The sequence below is a fragment of the Centroberyx affinis genome, unplaced genomic scaffold (genome assembly GCF_046629955.1).
Source record: "Centroberyx affinis isolate AG114_WGS23_722 - 3 ecotype Tasmania unplaced genomic scaffold, CSIRO-AGI_Caff_v1 ptg000302l_1, whole genome shotgun sequence".
Classification (NCBI taxonomy): domain Eukaryota; kingdom Metazoa; phylum Chordata; class Actinopteri; order Beryciformes; family Berycidae; genus Centroberyx; species Centroberyx affinis.
The window spans coordinates 116,679-132,997 of record NW_027278980.1 but is presented as its reverse complement, the minus strand read 5'-3'; the positions used below and the strand labels follow the sequence as shown (position 1 = coordinate 132,997).

Here is a 16,319-nt window from a genome sequence, read left to right as displayed (position 1 = left end):
ACTCAAGAATGAACTGATGAAATTTACCATGTCACTTTGATTTTTATTTAATTGCTATTATTGCTATTATCTTTATTTTTAATTAAATTTTTCCTTGTGAGGACCCCAGGAAGACTAGCTGTCATTAATTTGGCAGCTAATGGGGATCCTAATAAAACAATAAAAACAAGAATTGGCTGCAATGTCCCAGTTCCTCAAAATTTAACACTTCAGTTTCAGATCGACCTACAACTGAAGCACGGCACAATTGTTAATTAGAATTTAGGATGAATTTTCACCGAACATATGGAGAATATTTTTCCAGAGGCTGTTTTTCCACCTCAAAACAGATAAGTTAAGTACAGCTGATGATATGTAGCTGTTGATCTGTTGGCTCCTATGCCAAGTCTGTATAATTGCAGCCCTGATTTATAGCACCATATGTGCTATACGCTATATGAATAGACTGTAAATAATGAGATATTTAAAGGAGTTATGGCATGTTTTGGGAAGCCATTTTTCATAATTTATTTGAACAAGAAAACTACCCAGTTTTTCAGATGGGAATGTGGTTCAATATAAGATGTGAACGATTCCTTTAAATGTGCTCGGAGAGAGAATTCTTTCAGCCTATAGAAATTACTGTTATGTACCACGTGACAAAACACGGAAGTTCTGTCTGCAACGGTCACAACTTCTACTTTGGATAGGTTTCCTATTCCTGTGGTGGGCACTTTTTGAAGCAATTCGCAAGCATTTGAACGCAGCGACTCCCCCAGTTTAGTCGAAGACGTTAAACTGACACGATGACTCAAGCTGAGAAAGAACAGGAAAACGGGAAGGAGAAAGAAAAGGAGCGAGAGAAGGAGAAAGACAAGGAGCAGCAGCGTGGAGTCAAAAGACCCATCGCTCCCCCGGCCATCCCAGAGCCGCTTCAGGAGGTAAGTCCTGTGTCTCCATGTAATACAACACACTACAACTCTAATACGACTCGTATCTAAAGTTCATAGTTTCATAATGTAGCAGAGTATCCCCGTCTGAAACATTATAACCCCATTTTCCTTGCATGGGCACCAGACAATCCTCTGTGCTGGACTGATAGGTGCTTGATTTACCAACAGGGACAGCCCGTATTTAAAGAAACCCACCTGTTATCAGTGGACAAAACATTAGAAATACGAGTTGCTCCCCCTTTGTACAAGTCTCAAGTGTTTATAACCTGTCTCCTTCCCTTTATCTCACCCCCCCTTCATGTTTTAGAGGTCTGAGGTGTTCCTGACGTTTTTGTCAGTCAAATTCCTTGTGCACTTGATGTAGGCCTACTTGGCAAAATAATAATAATCAAATAGTAAACATGTTGTCCCCCACCAGTGATGTAGTTCCACCCTTGGGTCAGTCAGTGATTTTGCTGAGTGTACTTGAAATATGAGTGAAACTGTATAATCATTTTCGTATGGGACAGTGAAAGGATAGATTGACCATATATTTCTGTTGCCTACTCTCCTCAGAATTAGGCTTATAAGTTATATCTTGAAATATAGTAACTGTAATTGTCCTGTTTTTACTCAATACAGTACAAAATATAAGAACTACAATACACAATAAATACAATCTGTACATTACACAATGTACACTACAATACAATTTATAATACAATATACAATATAACATACAACACCAGGAGCGTGAGTGTTATGAATAATATAAATGATAAGTGATAACTGATATATGGTATTGCACAATAGGTAAGTGGTAATATGATATAAGTAGTCAACACTGGCGGCACAGTGGTAGTGCAGTGATGAGTGCAATAACAGAACAACAGTCCAACAACTGGACAATAACTACAGTGTCTTGTGGTTAGAGGTTTGCCCAAAAATTCTCCATTGACTCTCACTTCAACACATCAACCCAGTCTGATGTCTCCAAGTGTGTAGCGTGTGTAGACTATTATGTTACCTATGATAACTTTAACTGTATTGCTTTACCACTGAGTCCCCATTCATTGTCCCCCGCATTGTATGATAACTTTAACTGCATGACCTGCTTTACCACTGAGTCCCCATTCATTGTCAATACCGCCCCCTAGCGGCACAAAGTCAACGTTACAGTGTGACTAACTAACGAACAAACTAACTAGCTAACTAACGGACAGAGACCAATCCATAGTCCCCCCTTTGGTGGGGGACAATAATAATGACCCATTTTATTTGTATAGCACCTTTAAAGCATAGAGCACATTGCACAAAGTGCTTTTCAGGAGAAAAAGATACAATACAAAAACACAATGATAAACACAGAAACATTAAAGGCAGAAACAGGGATAAAATACATAAAAACACAATGGTAAAAACAGAAATATATAATGCAAAAACAGCGATTAAATACAGAAACACAATGGTAAAAATAAATATAAAATACAAAAGCACAGTGGTAAAAACTGAGCAGAGCACTATCATGTAAAGAGCGCCACTATCTGTGATTCTGATCACGATCCTAATCTCAGTGTCTGACTTTTTCTTCTTCTTCTGTTCAGCAAATACAGAGCAACTTCATCGTGGTCATCCACCCCGGCTCGAGGACGCTCCGCATCGGGCGAGCCACAGACACGCTCCCTGTGACCGTCCCGCACGTGATCGCCCGCAGACACAAACAAAGCGGGCAGCCCAGATACGAAGATCCCTGGCTGCTGAGAGACGGTCTGAACGTATGTCACTGAAGACCTGATAGAGCCGAAATAAAGCCTAGTCGTTAGTTGTGCGAGTGCAGTAGAGACAGAGAGACAAACAGTCATCCTGCCTCTGTCTCATAGTGTCTCTCTTTTTCTACACTACCAGTCAAAAGTCTGGAAACATTTGGACACACCACATTTTTCTTTATTTTTACTATTTTCCACATTTTGTACTAACAGTAAAGACATCAAAACTATGAAATAACATAAATGGAATTATGCAGTGACCAAAAAAGTGTTAAACAAATCTTATCTTATATTTTAGCTTTAAAGTAGCCGCCCTTTTCCTTGATGGAAAGGCAAAGGCTTTGTTGAGAAATTCATACATAGGATCAACTTCACTATTTATATTTGTCTAAGAAACAAATTTCAAGCATTCAAGCAGAAGCCTTTAGATCAAAATGGCTTTAAGAGAATGAAAAACATTCAATCAGGTGGGTCCAAACTTTTGACTGGTAGTGTATCTCTCTCTCTCTCTCTCTCTCTCTCTCTCTCTCTCTCTCTCTCTCTCTCTCTCTAGAAATAGAATTTTCAATTCAAGGTGCTTTATTGGCATGACAGAGATTAATCATCAATTAAATTATTAAATAACAAAAAAATAAAAAATTACCATCGTTCTCTCTCTCTCTCTTTCTCTTACTTTCACATGCACACACACACATACACGCAGAGTCTCTTCAAACTCATTATTCTTGCCTCTCCCTCTTCTCCGACAGAAACCAGAGAGTAACGAGCAGAGGCAGAATGGTCTCAAAATGGTCGACCAGGCCATCTGGTCCAAGAAGATGTCCAACGGAGTGCGGAGGACGCCCGTGTCCGCTGAGCAGGTGTGTGTGTGTGTGTGTGTGAGCGAAAGAGAGAGAGAGCGATGCTGCATGTTTAAAAAGTGTGACCAAGGAAGTTGAAATTTGTTATTTATCTTTGTGTGTGTGTGTGTGTGTGTGTGTGTTTGTGTGTGTGTGTGTGTCCACAGGCCCGGTCTTATAACCGTCAGATCCGTCCAGCAGTGCTGGACAGCAGCTCCAGGGTGAAGTGGACCAATACAGCGCACCATCCTTTACACCTGGTGGGGGAGGAGGTCAGTGTGTGTGTGTGTGTGTGTGTGTGTGTGTGTGTGAGAGAGAGAGTGGGCATGCTCTGAATATATACGTGTGTGAATAAGTTTGTAACACCTGTGAAATACTGGTTCTAGAAAGCTCACAAACAGTTATGACACTCTCTTTCTCTCTGTTTTACTCTATCTTGCTCTGTCTCATTCACTCCATCTTCCCACCACTGCCCCCCCCCTCTCCTCCCCCCTCCTCCTCCCATCACACAGGCGCTGCACGTGAATCCGTCGGACTGTTACGACCTCCACTGGCCCGTGGTCAGAGGTCAGCTCAATGTGCACGCGGGTGCTGGAGGCTCGCTGACGGCCGTCCTGACTGACCTGGAGACAATCTGGAGCCACATCATTCAGAAACATCTGGAAATCCCCCTCAAAGACTTAAAGGTAGGAGAGGTACTTGGGGGGGGGGGGGGGGTGTATAGATGGCATGGAGGGGGATGGAGCCGCTGTTTGTTATTAAATCCCCCCCCCCCCCGACTAGGGAAAATATGATGTTCTCATTTATCGAAAGTAGAATTTGTGCGTGATCTGCAAGATGTGGAAATGAGGAAATTATCAATTTTTCCAATCACTTGAAGAAGGGATTTACTAATAAGACGGAATGGACAGGGGCAAATAGATGTCAGTGGTAGATGTGAATTGGCCAGTCACTGAAAATTATGGGCATTGTGTTCATGAGGCCTGTAATAATAGTAATAATAAACAGTATTTATATAGATCTTTATCACTTTATCTAAAAGCAGAGGTTATTCAAAGGGCTTAACAAACCGGTGCAAAAACAAGGAACAGAAAAATACACATAAAAGGAGATCAAAATTGGGATAAAAAAGAAGTAGTGGTCAAGAAATAAAAACATAAACAATACAATGTTAAAAAATGTGGGTAAAAAATGTTAAACATTACATTAAAGCACATTTGCATTTTAAGAAGTGATTTTAAAAGATAATACTGAATGAGCAAGCCTCAGGCAGGTCTGGGTTGTTTTCTAAGGGTACTGATGGAAAAATGCAAAATGAACCGGAGGAGAGCAAGTTTAAAAAAATAAAATGAGACTGAACTGCCCAAAATACGACAAATGTTCTTTCCTCTCAGACGAATTACTTCTTTTTGAGTCTGAATACCTATTTGCTTTTTGGTCAACAGCTTTTATGTGATTGATAGGTGTTAGATTGATATTGATATACTTTCTGATTCAGCTGCCAGTGTGACACATTTTTGTGATTGGTTACCAGTATTATAGATGCATCCTATTGGTCCCTGACATCTACAACAGGCAACACATCAAGGAAGTGGTCAACATGCTGCTGCTTAATATGGGCTTCTCAGGTATTTCACGCACACACACACACACACACTCACGCCTGCACACAGGTAAAAACTGTACACACATGCTGTAACTTACACTTTCTGTCATTCCTAAGCTTTATACAAATCAGTCGTCCATTCACTCAGAAACACCCAATCTCTCTCACCCTCACCTTACCTTCTGTCTTGATATGTGTGTGTGTGTGTGTGTGTGTGTGTGTGTGTGTAGCGATCATTGTGCACCAGGAGTCGGTGTGTGCTACATTTGGCAGTGGGCTGAGCAGTGCTTGTGTTGTGGATGTGGGAGACCAGAAGACCAGTCTCTGCTGTGTAGAGGACGGAGTGTCCCACCGCAACTCCAGGTTGGGCTGCAAACCACTTTTTTTGTTCCTATTTATTTTGCTCGTTTAATTATTTATTCATCCAGGTTAGAACTGCTGAGGTCATGGATCCCTTTGACAAAGGAAACCCGGCCAAGACAGCAGCAGCATTTTCAGTGACATACGGGGCAATTGTTAGAAACATTTCATAAAAACCAGTAGAAAACTAGAGTGAGACAAGTGCAGACAAGCACACTGAAATTCAGTTTAATCAAAACATTGACCACTTCCAGTAGATTCCTGTTGACATCACATGTTTTATGAGACGTCCTGCGTCTGTATTATGTCATATCTGTCTGTTGTGTGTTTGCCTGTCTGTCTCTGCAGGCTGTGTTTGGCGTACGGCGGCTCAGACGTGACCCGCAGTTTCTTCTGGCTCCTGCAGAGGGCGGGCTTTCCCTACAGGGAATGTCAGCTGTCCAACAGACTGGACTGTCAGCTGCTGCAGCATCTAAAAGAGACCTTCTGCCACCTAGATCAAGTGGGTGTGGGTGGGGAATTAGGGCGTGTGTGTGTGTGTGTGTGTGTGTGTGTGTGTGTGTGTGTGTTTGGGGGGAGCATTGGGGAATGCTCTTTTGTACCTTGATCAGTTGGCGGTAGCATCTTGGTTGCTGTTTAAATAACCGTGGAAATCTGCACTCATTCAAACTAGAGCTGCAACGATTAATCAATTAATCGATTAGTTGTCAACTATTAAATTAATTGCCAACTATTTTGATAATCGATTAATCGGTTTGAATAATTTTTTAAGAAAAATAAGTCAAAATTCTCTGATTCCAGCTTCTTAAATGTGAATATTTTCTGGTTTCTTTACTCCTCTATGACAGTAAACTGAATATCTTTGGCTTGTGGACAAAACAAGACATTTGAGGACGTCATCTTGGGCTTTGGGAAACACTGATCCACATTTTTCACCATTTTCTGACATTTTATAGACCAAACAACTAATCGAGTAATCGAGAAAGTAATCGACAGATTAATCGACAATGGAAATAATCGTTAGTTGCAGCCCTAATTCAAACTAAATATTGTCTTCTTTTCCTGTCCTCCCCTGGTTCTCAACAGGACATATCAGGACTACAAGATCACGAGTTCCGCACACGTTTCCCAGAAGCCCCAGCTCTTCTGTACCAGGTTCGGCTAGGGGATGAGAAGTTACAGGTACTTGGTTCATATATCCATGTAAAACTGATTCAAGATCATAGTGTTGAGAGCAAAAGACGCTGTAATTCCTTCTCCTGCTTGTGTTTGTACCCAAGGCGAATTCTTCATCTCTATCTTTCTCCCTGTGACTCTTGATCTTGTGTGTGTTTGTTTGTGTGTGTGTGTGTGTGTGTGTGTGTATCTTGTTCAGGCACCCATGGGTCTTTTCTACCCGACCACATTCGGCATCGTGGGTCAGAAGATGACATCACTTCAGTACCGTTCCCAAGGCGACTCAGAGGACCCTCATGATGAGCACTACCTGCTGGGCACACAGAGCAAACAGGACCAGGTAACACACACACACACACACACACACAGACACACACACACACACACACACACACACACACACACACACATTACACAATTCATTCAACCTCCTCCATCAAGTAGCTGCTTTCTGGTGGCCCAGTGTAAGAAAAATCAAAGGAAAAATACCTTTGTACCAGAAGCAATAACACTTAAATAACAATTGTGAGGTTTCTAACACTGGACAATTGTAATTTCAGTTGTATGCTGAAATTGCAACTGCTGATCTCTGCCTGCACTTTTTTGTTGTGATGTGTATTCTGTCTTGTTTTTAATGTTTGTATATCCTTTGATTGCATCTTTTAAATTGACACGTGGGATATATAAAGTTGTGTTAAATTGAATTCATGCATATTCATGTTCACTCACGATCACACACACACAAACTTGCATAATACCTTCTTTCCTCCCTTTTTTCACTCCCTCTCCTCTCTCTTCCTCTTCCTCTCCTACTTCCTTCTCCTCTCCCTCTTTCTTGACCAGTCTTCCAAATCCGCTGCGGACCGGAAGGCCCTGTCCAGACCAGGAGGCGGTCTGGAGGGTGAGATGAGCGGGCAGGGAGGGATTGACTCCTCTGACCTACCCAGGGGTGGAGGGAGCGGCAGCGGTGGAGGGAGCCAGGTGGAGATGGAGCTCGGCCAAGCCCAGGGCGAGTGCCTGATGGGGGCGGGAGAGATGGACGAGCCCCCCTCTGCTCTGCTCTCCAGGAAGACGGCCATCATGAGCCAGTTTGAGAGCAAGGCGCTGGGCCTGGACAAGGCCATCCTGCACAGCATCGACTGCTGTGGTAAGGAAGGACAGAGGACGGAGGGAAGAAGGGAGCAAGTAGGCTAAGGAAGCAGGGAGAGAACAGTGTTTGGTCCTCTATAGCTCCATAGCAATGTTAGTGCCATGCTAGAGCTCGGGGTTCAATTCCCTCTGAGGGCCACCCATGCTAAAAATGTACTGTAATGGTAATGCTACTGTAATGCCTTTTGGGTAGAAAAATCCTCCAGATGGAACATTTGAGATTTCTGACTGATAAAATGCTTGAGATTGATTTGGCCTGTGCAGCAAATTAAATATTCATGAAATCTTTAAATTGCCTCTTTACCTGTTTAGTGGCAGCAAACACTATATACTGAAATACTCAAATAAAGCCGCAGTGGTGGAAGAAGTAATCAGATCTTTGACTTAAGTAAAAGTAGCAATACCACAGGGTAAAAATACTTTGACTTGAGGAAAATTTTGAATGCAGGACTTTTACTTGTATCAAAGTACAAAAGTATTAGCATCAAAATATACTTAAAGTAGCAAAAGTAAAAGTAGTCATTATGCAGAATGGCCCATTTCAGAATCATATATATCATGTTATTGGACTATAATTATTGATGCATTAATGTGTTCATCACTTTAATGTTGTAGCTGGCAAAGGTGGAGCTAATTTTAATTACTTTATATACTGCTGGGTAGCTTAACCTATAAAAATATATCATAATTTATTAGTTGATTTATAATTTGTATTAATAATCTAAATGTGCAAAGTAACTAGTAACTAAAGCTGTCAAATAAATAGTAGTGGAGTAAAAAGTACAATATTTCCCTCTGAAATGTAGTGGAGTAGTAGCATGAAATGGAAATACTCAAGTAAAGTACAAGTGCCTCTAAATTGTACTTAAGTACAGTACTTGAGTAAATGCACTTAGTTACATTCCACCACTGTAAATCCGGTATTACAGTCTAAGATCAGGAGCTGCTGTCTCTTTCCCCATAGCACCTTTGGGATTAAATTGTCACTGTTGTTCCATAGTGCACATTGTACACATAGACTTACTTGTTATGTATGTGTTAATGGCATCAGCTGAGACGAAGCGCAACATGTACAGCTCTATTCTGGTCGTAGGGCAAGAGATGATGTTTCACAGAAGCCAAGATTTCCTGTTTTGGTGAAGTTTTTCTCTGTTTGTTGACAGCGTCAGATGAGACCAAACGAAAGATGTACAGCTCCATCCTGGTGGTGGGAGGAGGGCTGATGTTCCACAGCGCTCAGGAGTTCCTGCTCCACCGCATCATCAACAAGATGCCGCCCTCCTTTAGACGCCTGGTGGACAACGTGGAGGTCATCACACGACCAAAGGTAACACAGTCTCAGAGTAGGACACAGATCTACAATACAGGCAAACTAGTGTTGCGTTCAGTGTCTGTTCAATATACTAGAATTTATAACCTCTTCTCCTCCTCTCCTCTCCTCCTCTCCTTGTCTCCTCCTCTCCTCTCCTTGTCTCCTCTCCTCATCTCCTCTCCTCCTCTCCTTTCGTCACCTCCTCTCCTCCTCTCCTCTCCTCCTCTCCTTGTCTCCTGCTCTCCTCTCCTTGTCTTCTCTCCTGCTCTCCTCCCCTCCTCTCCTTTCCTCTCTACTGTCCTCTCCTTTCCTCTGCTCCTCTCCTCTCCCCTCTTCTCCTGTCCTTGTCTCCTCTCCTGCTATCCTCTCCTTTCCTCTGCTCCTCTCCTCCTCTCCTGTCCTTGTCTCCTCTCCTCCTCTCATCTCCTCATCTCCTCTCCTCTCGGGACACACAAATACACAAACCGCTCTCCAATTGTAGTAGTGGGATGGCAAAATGAGTGTCACACTTGAAACCTTTCTCAAGTTGGACATGGGATGAATTGATTGGAAATGAGAGCCTTAGTATGTGAATGCATGTGGTATGGATGTAGCCGTGCACAATGTTTTGGTTAACATAGTTTTAAAAGTGCTACGTGCAGCATTTTATCATCAATAAGTCATCATCACATTAATTTTGAGACATAATACCGTAAACAAACAAGATCATTTCTGAGATGACTGGCAGCGTCTACCAGCCTCACACAGTGTGCCACCGGGCCGGATTTCACAGGAAAAATTGCTTTATTACATTCACAGGAACCATATTACTTTGCAAGTAAAACAATTTTATTCCACTTCCACCATTCAAATTGCATAGTTTCAGCATCACATTAACTTATTTTGTCAGAACGCATATCTGCTGTTATCAGCTTTTGTCCTCGTTCTTCAAAACAAATGCAGCCAGAGCAACACCAGAGAGATGGTGGAAAAGTAGAAACCCCCACTGTGGCCACAGGAAGCAACAGGGTTTATAGGAAATGTGGTCTTCATTTTCAGTAGCACAAAATGCTACATGTAGCACCTGTGAAGCGTATTTACATTGACATGTGTGTGTTCTCCAGGACATGGACCCTCGCCTGATATCATGGAAAGGGGGGGCGGTGCTGGCGTGTCTGGACACCACCCAGGAGATGTGGATCCACCAGAGGGAGTGGCAACGCTTCGGTGTCAGGATGCTCCGCGAGAGAGCTGCCTTCGTCTGGTGAAACCACTCACACCTTACTGGAAACTAGGAGAAAACCTAGAGAACACATGGTGGCATAGCGCTTTATTTTTTTGTTTTGAAGAGTGCCCCTGAAGTATTTCTTGTGGAAAAAAGGGTTCTGGAGTCTTGGAGGAATTTTCTGAAATATTGAACATCAGGCAACTTTTTTTTTTTTTTCAAAAATGGTTATAGTGTCGTGGAATGAAATACTTCAAATGTTTTTCCAGAAGCAAAAGTATTAAGCAGTACTGGGCATGGTGGCACAGTATACTGACTGACAATATCACCTTAAGATCAGAACACCGCTTTGTACACTATATTTGTGTATGGCTTGAATCTGAAACCCAGATGATGTCAGTGTTTTGTTTCTGTAATTGTCAATCACCTGCTTAATATTCTGTAAATATTATTGCGCTTCTCCCATGTTCAGACTCATGGAAGTTTGGAACTGTAAATAAATCCTTGACATTTCGATACACAATGGTTAAATTTCATTTTAACAAACAACACTTAACGAATGGCCACTTTTCTTTGAATTATGCAGCGTGTTCGATTTAAAAATCTCCCTTCTGCTTACCAACCAGCCTCTCTTCGCTACAACTACAGATTTTTAAACAACTTGATGGAACTACGCTTAAGTCTTACATTTAATCTGTGAGCAGTTGTGATAGGCAATACAAAAAAGACACACACACATAAGTTAACAATGAAATTGTAAGGTAACGACCCAACTGTGATGATATAGGAATAACACAAACTCTACTATTTTCACAGCGCAAATCTTTATTCAAACAGAAGGATAAAAAACAAAGACATACTAACTTCATCATTCCCAGCAGGGATGACTCAAACATTATACACATCCCTATGAGAGATCACTGTGACAGGAAGGGGTGGGGTCAGAAGCAGGAAGAAGAGAGGAAGTGATGCGGACAGCTGCTGTATCGGCCTCCCTGGCCCCTACATGTAGGAATTCCCAGAAAGGCGTCAAGAATCTGCCTGTGGCAGCGGCAGCCAATGAAGAGGGGCTTCAGCACCGTGACATCACCATCGTTTAGGTTACGAGTCGGCGCCGCACCCCACGCCTACACTGGGTGTGTAGGCGTTTACCTGGAGAGAGAAGAGGAGGGTAACAGACAAAGAACAGTCAATAATGTCATAACCATCAGGACGACATGACAGTTAAAGTGATGTTGAAATAAAACCTTTCAGTTTGAACAAGTGGAACACCAAAATTCTTCCAGTCAGATTTTGGTGTTACACATGTTCAAACTGAAAGGTTTAATAAAAAGAAAGCACTTCACTTAAAATTCGGCAGCATGACTATTTTTTTTATATGCATGTATGTATGTAAACCTTTATTTATACAGGGAGGGCCATTGAGAGCAAGCTCTCTTTTTCAAGGACGCCCTGATTACAGCAGTATATATTGTCAGAATCTGATTTTTTCGCATTCGTTTATGTGCTAGAAGTGTGATTTTCAGACTGTTCCTCAGTGATTGGAGAGAAAAAAAAAGAAATCCTCCAATCTCTCTTATCTGTTGCTCTCTACCGGAAAAACAGATAACAGAGAGTTGCAGATTTTGGGGTTATATCATGGCCAGGAAGCTACACAACCCAAGGTACTACCAAAGTTCAACAGCACTTTAAAAACAACTTGGAAGTGTTCAGGCGTTCAAACTCATTGAAGCCATCAGACACCATGATTGAAGGTTTCTGTAGACTTTGTTTGCTCGTAATAAGCTTTGTCATGCTTAACATATGCACACTTACTTAGTGATACGACAGAGTTTGTGTTTTACAACATACCAAACATTGCAATGTCAACCACAAATGACAAAATCCAGCAAGTAGTTGTGTCTTGCCATGGCATTTAAAGAGTTGTGATGACAAAATGTGATGAAGTTCGCTCATTTTGCTGGGTTTATTTGAAATGAATGTCATTCCCTACACTTGACTACAGGTATTTTCGTGTTAGTGACATCAGAGTTCAGGAAGTCAGAGAAACTGGGGTCCATTTCAAAGTCCCAAAGTCAGATTTAAGGTTGTAGGTTGAACGCTGAGGTGTATTGTATGGTGTATGGTAGGAGGCTCGCATCTACCATCTCTCCTGAAGTGATGTGAATGCAACATAATGAACGTAATACTAAGGTAAAGTCGGGATTTAGCACCTGGTGATAGGGTGTGCTACAGTTTGGCAGTGTCAAATTATGAAAACACCCACTGTTTTTCATCATATTAAGGGTAAGAGTAACAACAAGAAGTTTATCTGATGAGCAGTGATGCACTGAGCCAATTCAGAAACTCAGGAAAAAAAACACTTCCTCACCTTCCTCATCCTCCCCCTCCCATGGGTGGAGCACTGGGGCCTCCGCCGTGGTTTATTCTGCCCATCCGCCTCCTGCCACCAGGGGGACCTGGGGGACTGGAGGGCGGGAGCGAGGGGAGAATAAGGTAGTTGGGGCAGAGACAGGGAAGGGAATGAAGTGGAAGGGAGGTGTACAGAGAGAGGAGAGAGATCAATTAGTATAAAACGAGGTTAAAGAAAGGACGTGACAACAAATGACAGCAGTGATGAAATTATATGAAAGCACAGGATCTGTGAAATAAATTATTTGCATTCTAAACCAGCTGCTCTGAGTGAAATGAGTCATGTTTTCCATAGAGATATTTCTTCTACTCTGACGAGGCATATCCTATTAGTAGACTCTGCTTTCACTTGATGTCATTGCTCTCGTTTCTGTGCAATTTGCATTTTGAGGTAATACCATGCTGGTTTGAATGCACAGACAGGCTGGGGAAATCTGGGTGGGGACAGTAAATGAGAAACACACTTCTCCCCCTTAACAACTGAGGTACCCTTGAGCAAGACACTGAATTCGAAATTGCTGCAGTACTCAGTTGGCAACAGCAGAAGATTAAGGTTAGGCCTATACTGTGAATGTGTGAGAGCGAAGCAGGGCGTTGCTGGAAAAGAGCATGCATATTAAGCCAACTTTCCCTGGATTAATAAAGTAAAAATACAGACCCTAACCCTAACCCTAACCCTAACCACAGACAGCTAAGAGAAAATCCTGCTTACACAATATACACTCATCCTCCATTCCCATCCAAACAGTATTTTTAAATAGTCTGTGAACCAAACTGACGCTAAATAACACTAACTAGGGCTGGGCGATATGGACCAAAAATCATATCTCTGTATTTTTAGGCTGAATGGCGATACACAATATATATCTCGGTATTTTCTACGAAGTGGGCTAAATGTTCAGTTGTAAGTAGGGCTGGGCGATATTGACAAAATCAAATATCACAATATTTTTGACCAAATACCTCGATATCGATATTGCGACAATATTGTAGGGATGACTATTGGTGCTTTCACAAAATATTTACACAATGAGATTTTTGATAAATAATCATCAGTAAAGTGGATATAATGACTAAGTGGGTAAAGGCAAATAATAGAACAGCTAGAACAGTCTGGTAAGTTCAGAAAATTACATCACATTACTGTAACGCAGCCTTTAAAACCAGGAAAAGACAACACTTATGCGATATCACGATATTACGATATCCAAAATCTAAGACAATATCTAGTCTCATATCATGATATCGATATAATATCGATATATTGCCCAGCCCCAACACTAACATCTACTTTGTCTTTCTGTTGGGCATAAAGACATGCTGGTAACATCACTAGCAGGTCAGCTGCACCTTGCAAGTACTCAGCTAGCCTCTGTGTATCAGTAGGAGGGACTCGCTACATCTGAATAGCAATTGTGTAAATTCCCACTGTGAGCTACACTGTGCAGATAAGTTGCCTTTAATGTTTAAGATAGAGAGACATGTGATGAGCGGGGGATGTCGCAGGTGTGTGTGACAGTAGAGAAACCTACCCTCTGCCATCACTGAAGCGAGACGAACCAGCGCTTCCGCCTCCGCTTCGGTCTTTTGTCAGATCAGGCTGAACCAGCGTCTGAAAACTGGCGGAGGACAAACGTGATCAGATTAGGTGGTATCACAGTAATGTTATTACTTTTCTCAGTAACAAGTACTCTAGTGAATTACCATTTAAATTTCAGTAATAATATTTAAGTTGCCAATTAAAAATCAACAGTTACATTTATTATCACACCCTCTAAATATCAGATGAAAGTTGAATAAAATAAAAAACATCCCATCCCCCAATTAGACTTTGTTGTATGAAACGAAAAGTGGTGTGACAAATTACTGCTCCCAAGGAGTATATAACATAACACTAATAACAATAACATTACCTTTGAAATGAGTCACAAGTAATATTTAACACAATAGTTTTTAGAGTTATGAGCCCAACACTGTTAGATTAAGATCCATTTAGATACTTGTTAAAAAAAACAATAGAATATAAAGATCAAAGGTCTAGTTTTGACAGTGAAACCAGTCCACTATATTAAAAGGCCCAGTTTGATGCTAAACCTTGATGCTTCAAAACAAAAGCCTTTTGCAAGCAAATCATCGGTTTACCAGGCAAAGTGGAACTGAGAGTTAACTTCAAAGTACAGAAATACATCACCTCCCCTGATTCACATGCTGTAATAGTGGGGTTGTGGAGAAAATCATACAGCAATTTACGCTCAGTGAGGTGGACTTAAAGGCTTGGTTGACTTACAACAGGCCGATGAACTCCACCGCTCCCCAGAACATGTCAACCAGGAAAGACAGTCGCCATGGTGACTGGGTCCTGCTGTCCAGGACCTGACCTGGGACAGAGAGAAAGAGAAAGAAAGAGAGAGAGAGAGAGAGAGAGAGAGAGAGAGAGAGAGAGAGAGAGAGAGAGAGAGAGAGAGAGAGAGAGAGAGAATGGTGAGGCAGAGATAGAGACAGTAAAAGAGAGCAGAAGGTATGATAGCAATCTTATAAACAAAACCAGCGGAGTGTACACATGCCTCATCACTTTATACATCCTTTCCAGTTGTTGTCTCCTTTTGTTGACAGTCACTAGTCGTTTGTTAGCCAATCAGGGCTTGACAACAAATGACTACGGCAACACAGCAGGTAAATAAGGCAGATGGCTAACACAATACACTGATTTTTGGGACTGTACACTGACATAACAAACTAGGCAAGTGACAAACACACGGATAGACAGTCGATACGGCATTCCCGGAGCAATTGTTGTTTGTCAATTATTGCTACAGAGACAGTGAGGCTAGCTAACCAGCTAACATTAGCCTAGCTGCTACAAAGGCCTGTTAAAAACGGCTGGACCGCTAAACTGACACACATTTTTTTTTTTTTACTGAAACTGGTCGACAGTACACAGCAATATCTACATAGGTAGCTAGCTACATATTCGCTCTGAAATGGCAAACCAGTTGAAAACACTAGGAAATAAACTCACCATTTGACACGTACACCATGTTTAGCAGCAGCTAAACTGCACTCACTGCTGTTGTTTATGATTGGTTATGCACTTCCGCATTCGTCACCCTCACGCAGGTGTCTGTGGATGTCGTCATTTAGCATTAATTTGTAGGCCTATGCCATATTACCAGCATCTTCGCCATTTGGTGTGTAGTCAAAAACATGAATGGGCTTTTCGGAATATGTCAAAAATAAGGGCTTTGTTGAACATATCCATGAGATACAGGGGCGCACTTAATACTTTTTTTATTCCATCCTTTCTATATATAAATTTGGGTAGCTTAGTTTATTATTATTATTATTATTATTTTTTACTTCTTTCTCAGCTACTGAGGCAGTGCCAAGGAAAATGATCCTAAAGTTAAGTGGCAACATCTCATTAGAAGTTGTATAGCTACTTTGCTACACAGGCTTACTAACTATACTACGTTTTGTTCCATGAAATAAAATACAGCAACTAGCATCACCTTTGTGAAGATTTACCCTTCAGTTACTTCTTAAATTGATTGTTGCTAGCGAAATGCTAATCATTTGGGAAGGAG

General features: G+C 41.6%; 2 protein-coding genes across 2 annotated transcripts; one reads left to right on the top strand and one right to left on the bottom strand.

The window, feature by feature from the left end:
* Positions 1 to 692: 692 nt before the first annotated feature.
* On the top strand, positions 693 to 10,826 carry actr8 (actin related protein 8). The gene is made up of 13 exons (XM_071515083.1): positions 693 to 920; positions 2,516 to 2,686; positions 3,427 to 3,537; positions 3,684 to 3,788; positions 4,029 to 4,202; positions 5,051 to 5,144; positions 5,353 to 5,485; positions 5,831 to 5,984; positions 6,569 to 6,664; positions 6,858 to 6,998; positions 7,502 to 7,805; positions 8,971 to 9,134; positions 10,223 to 10,826. The coding sequence occupies exons 1-13, from the start codon at positions 786 to 788 to the stop codon at positions 10,364 to 10,366; spliced, it is 1,926 nt and encodes a 641-aa protein (XP_071371184.1). The 5' UTR covers positions 693 to 785; the 3' UTR covers positions 10,367 to 10,826.
* A 1,864-nt stretch (positions 10,827 to 12,690) lies between these two features.
* selenok (selenoprotein K) lies at positions 12,691 to 15,844 on the bottom strand. Its single transcript, XM_071515087.1, has 4 exons — positions 15,755 to 15,844; positions 15,023 to 15,113; positions 14,268 to 14,354; positions 12,691 to 12,790 (listed from the first exon to the last, which is right to left on the bottom strand). Exons 1-4 carry the CDS (start codon positions 15,771 to 15,773, stop codon positions 12,691 to 12,693), a joined length of 297 nt encoding a protein of 98 aa, XP_071371188.1. The 5' UTR covers positions 15,774 to 15,844.
* Between the last annotated feature and the right edge of the window lie 475 nt (positions 15,845 to 16,319).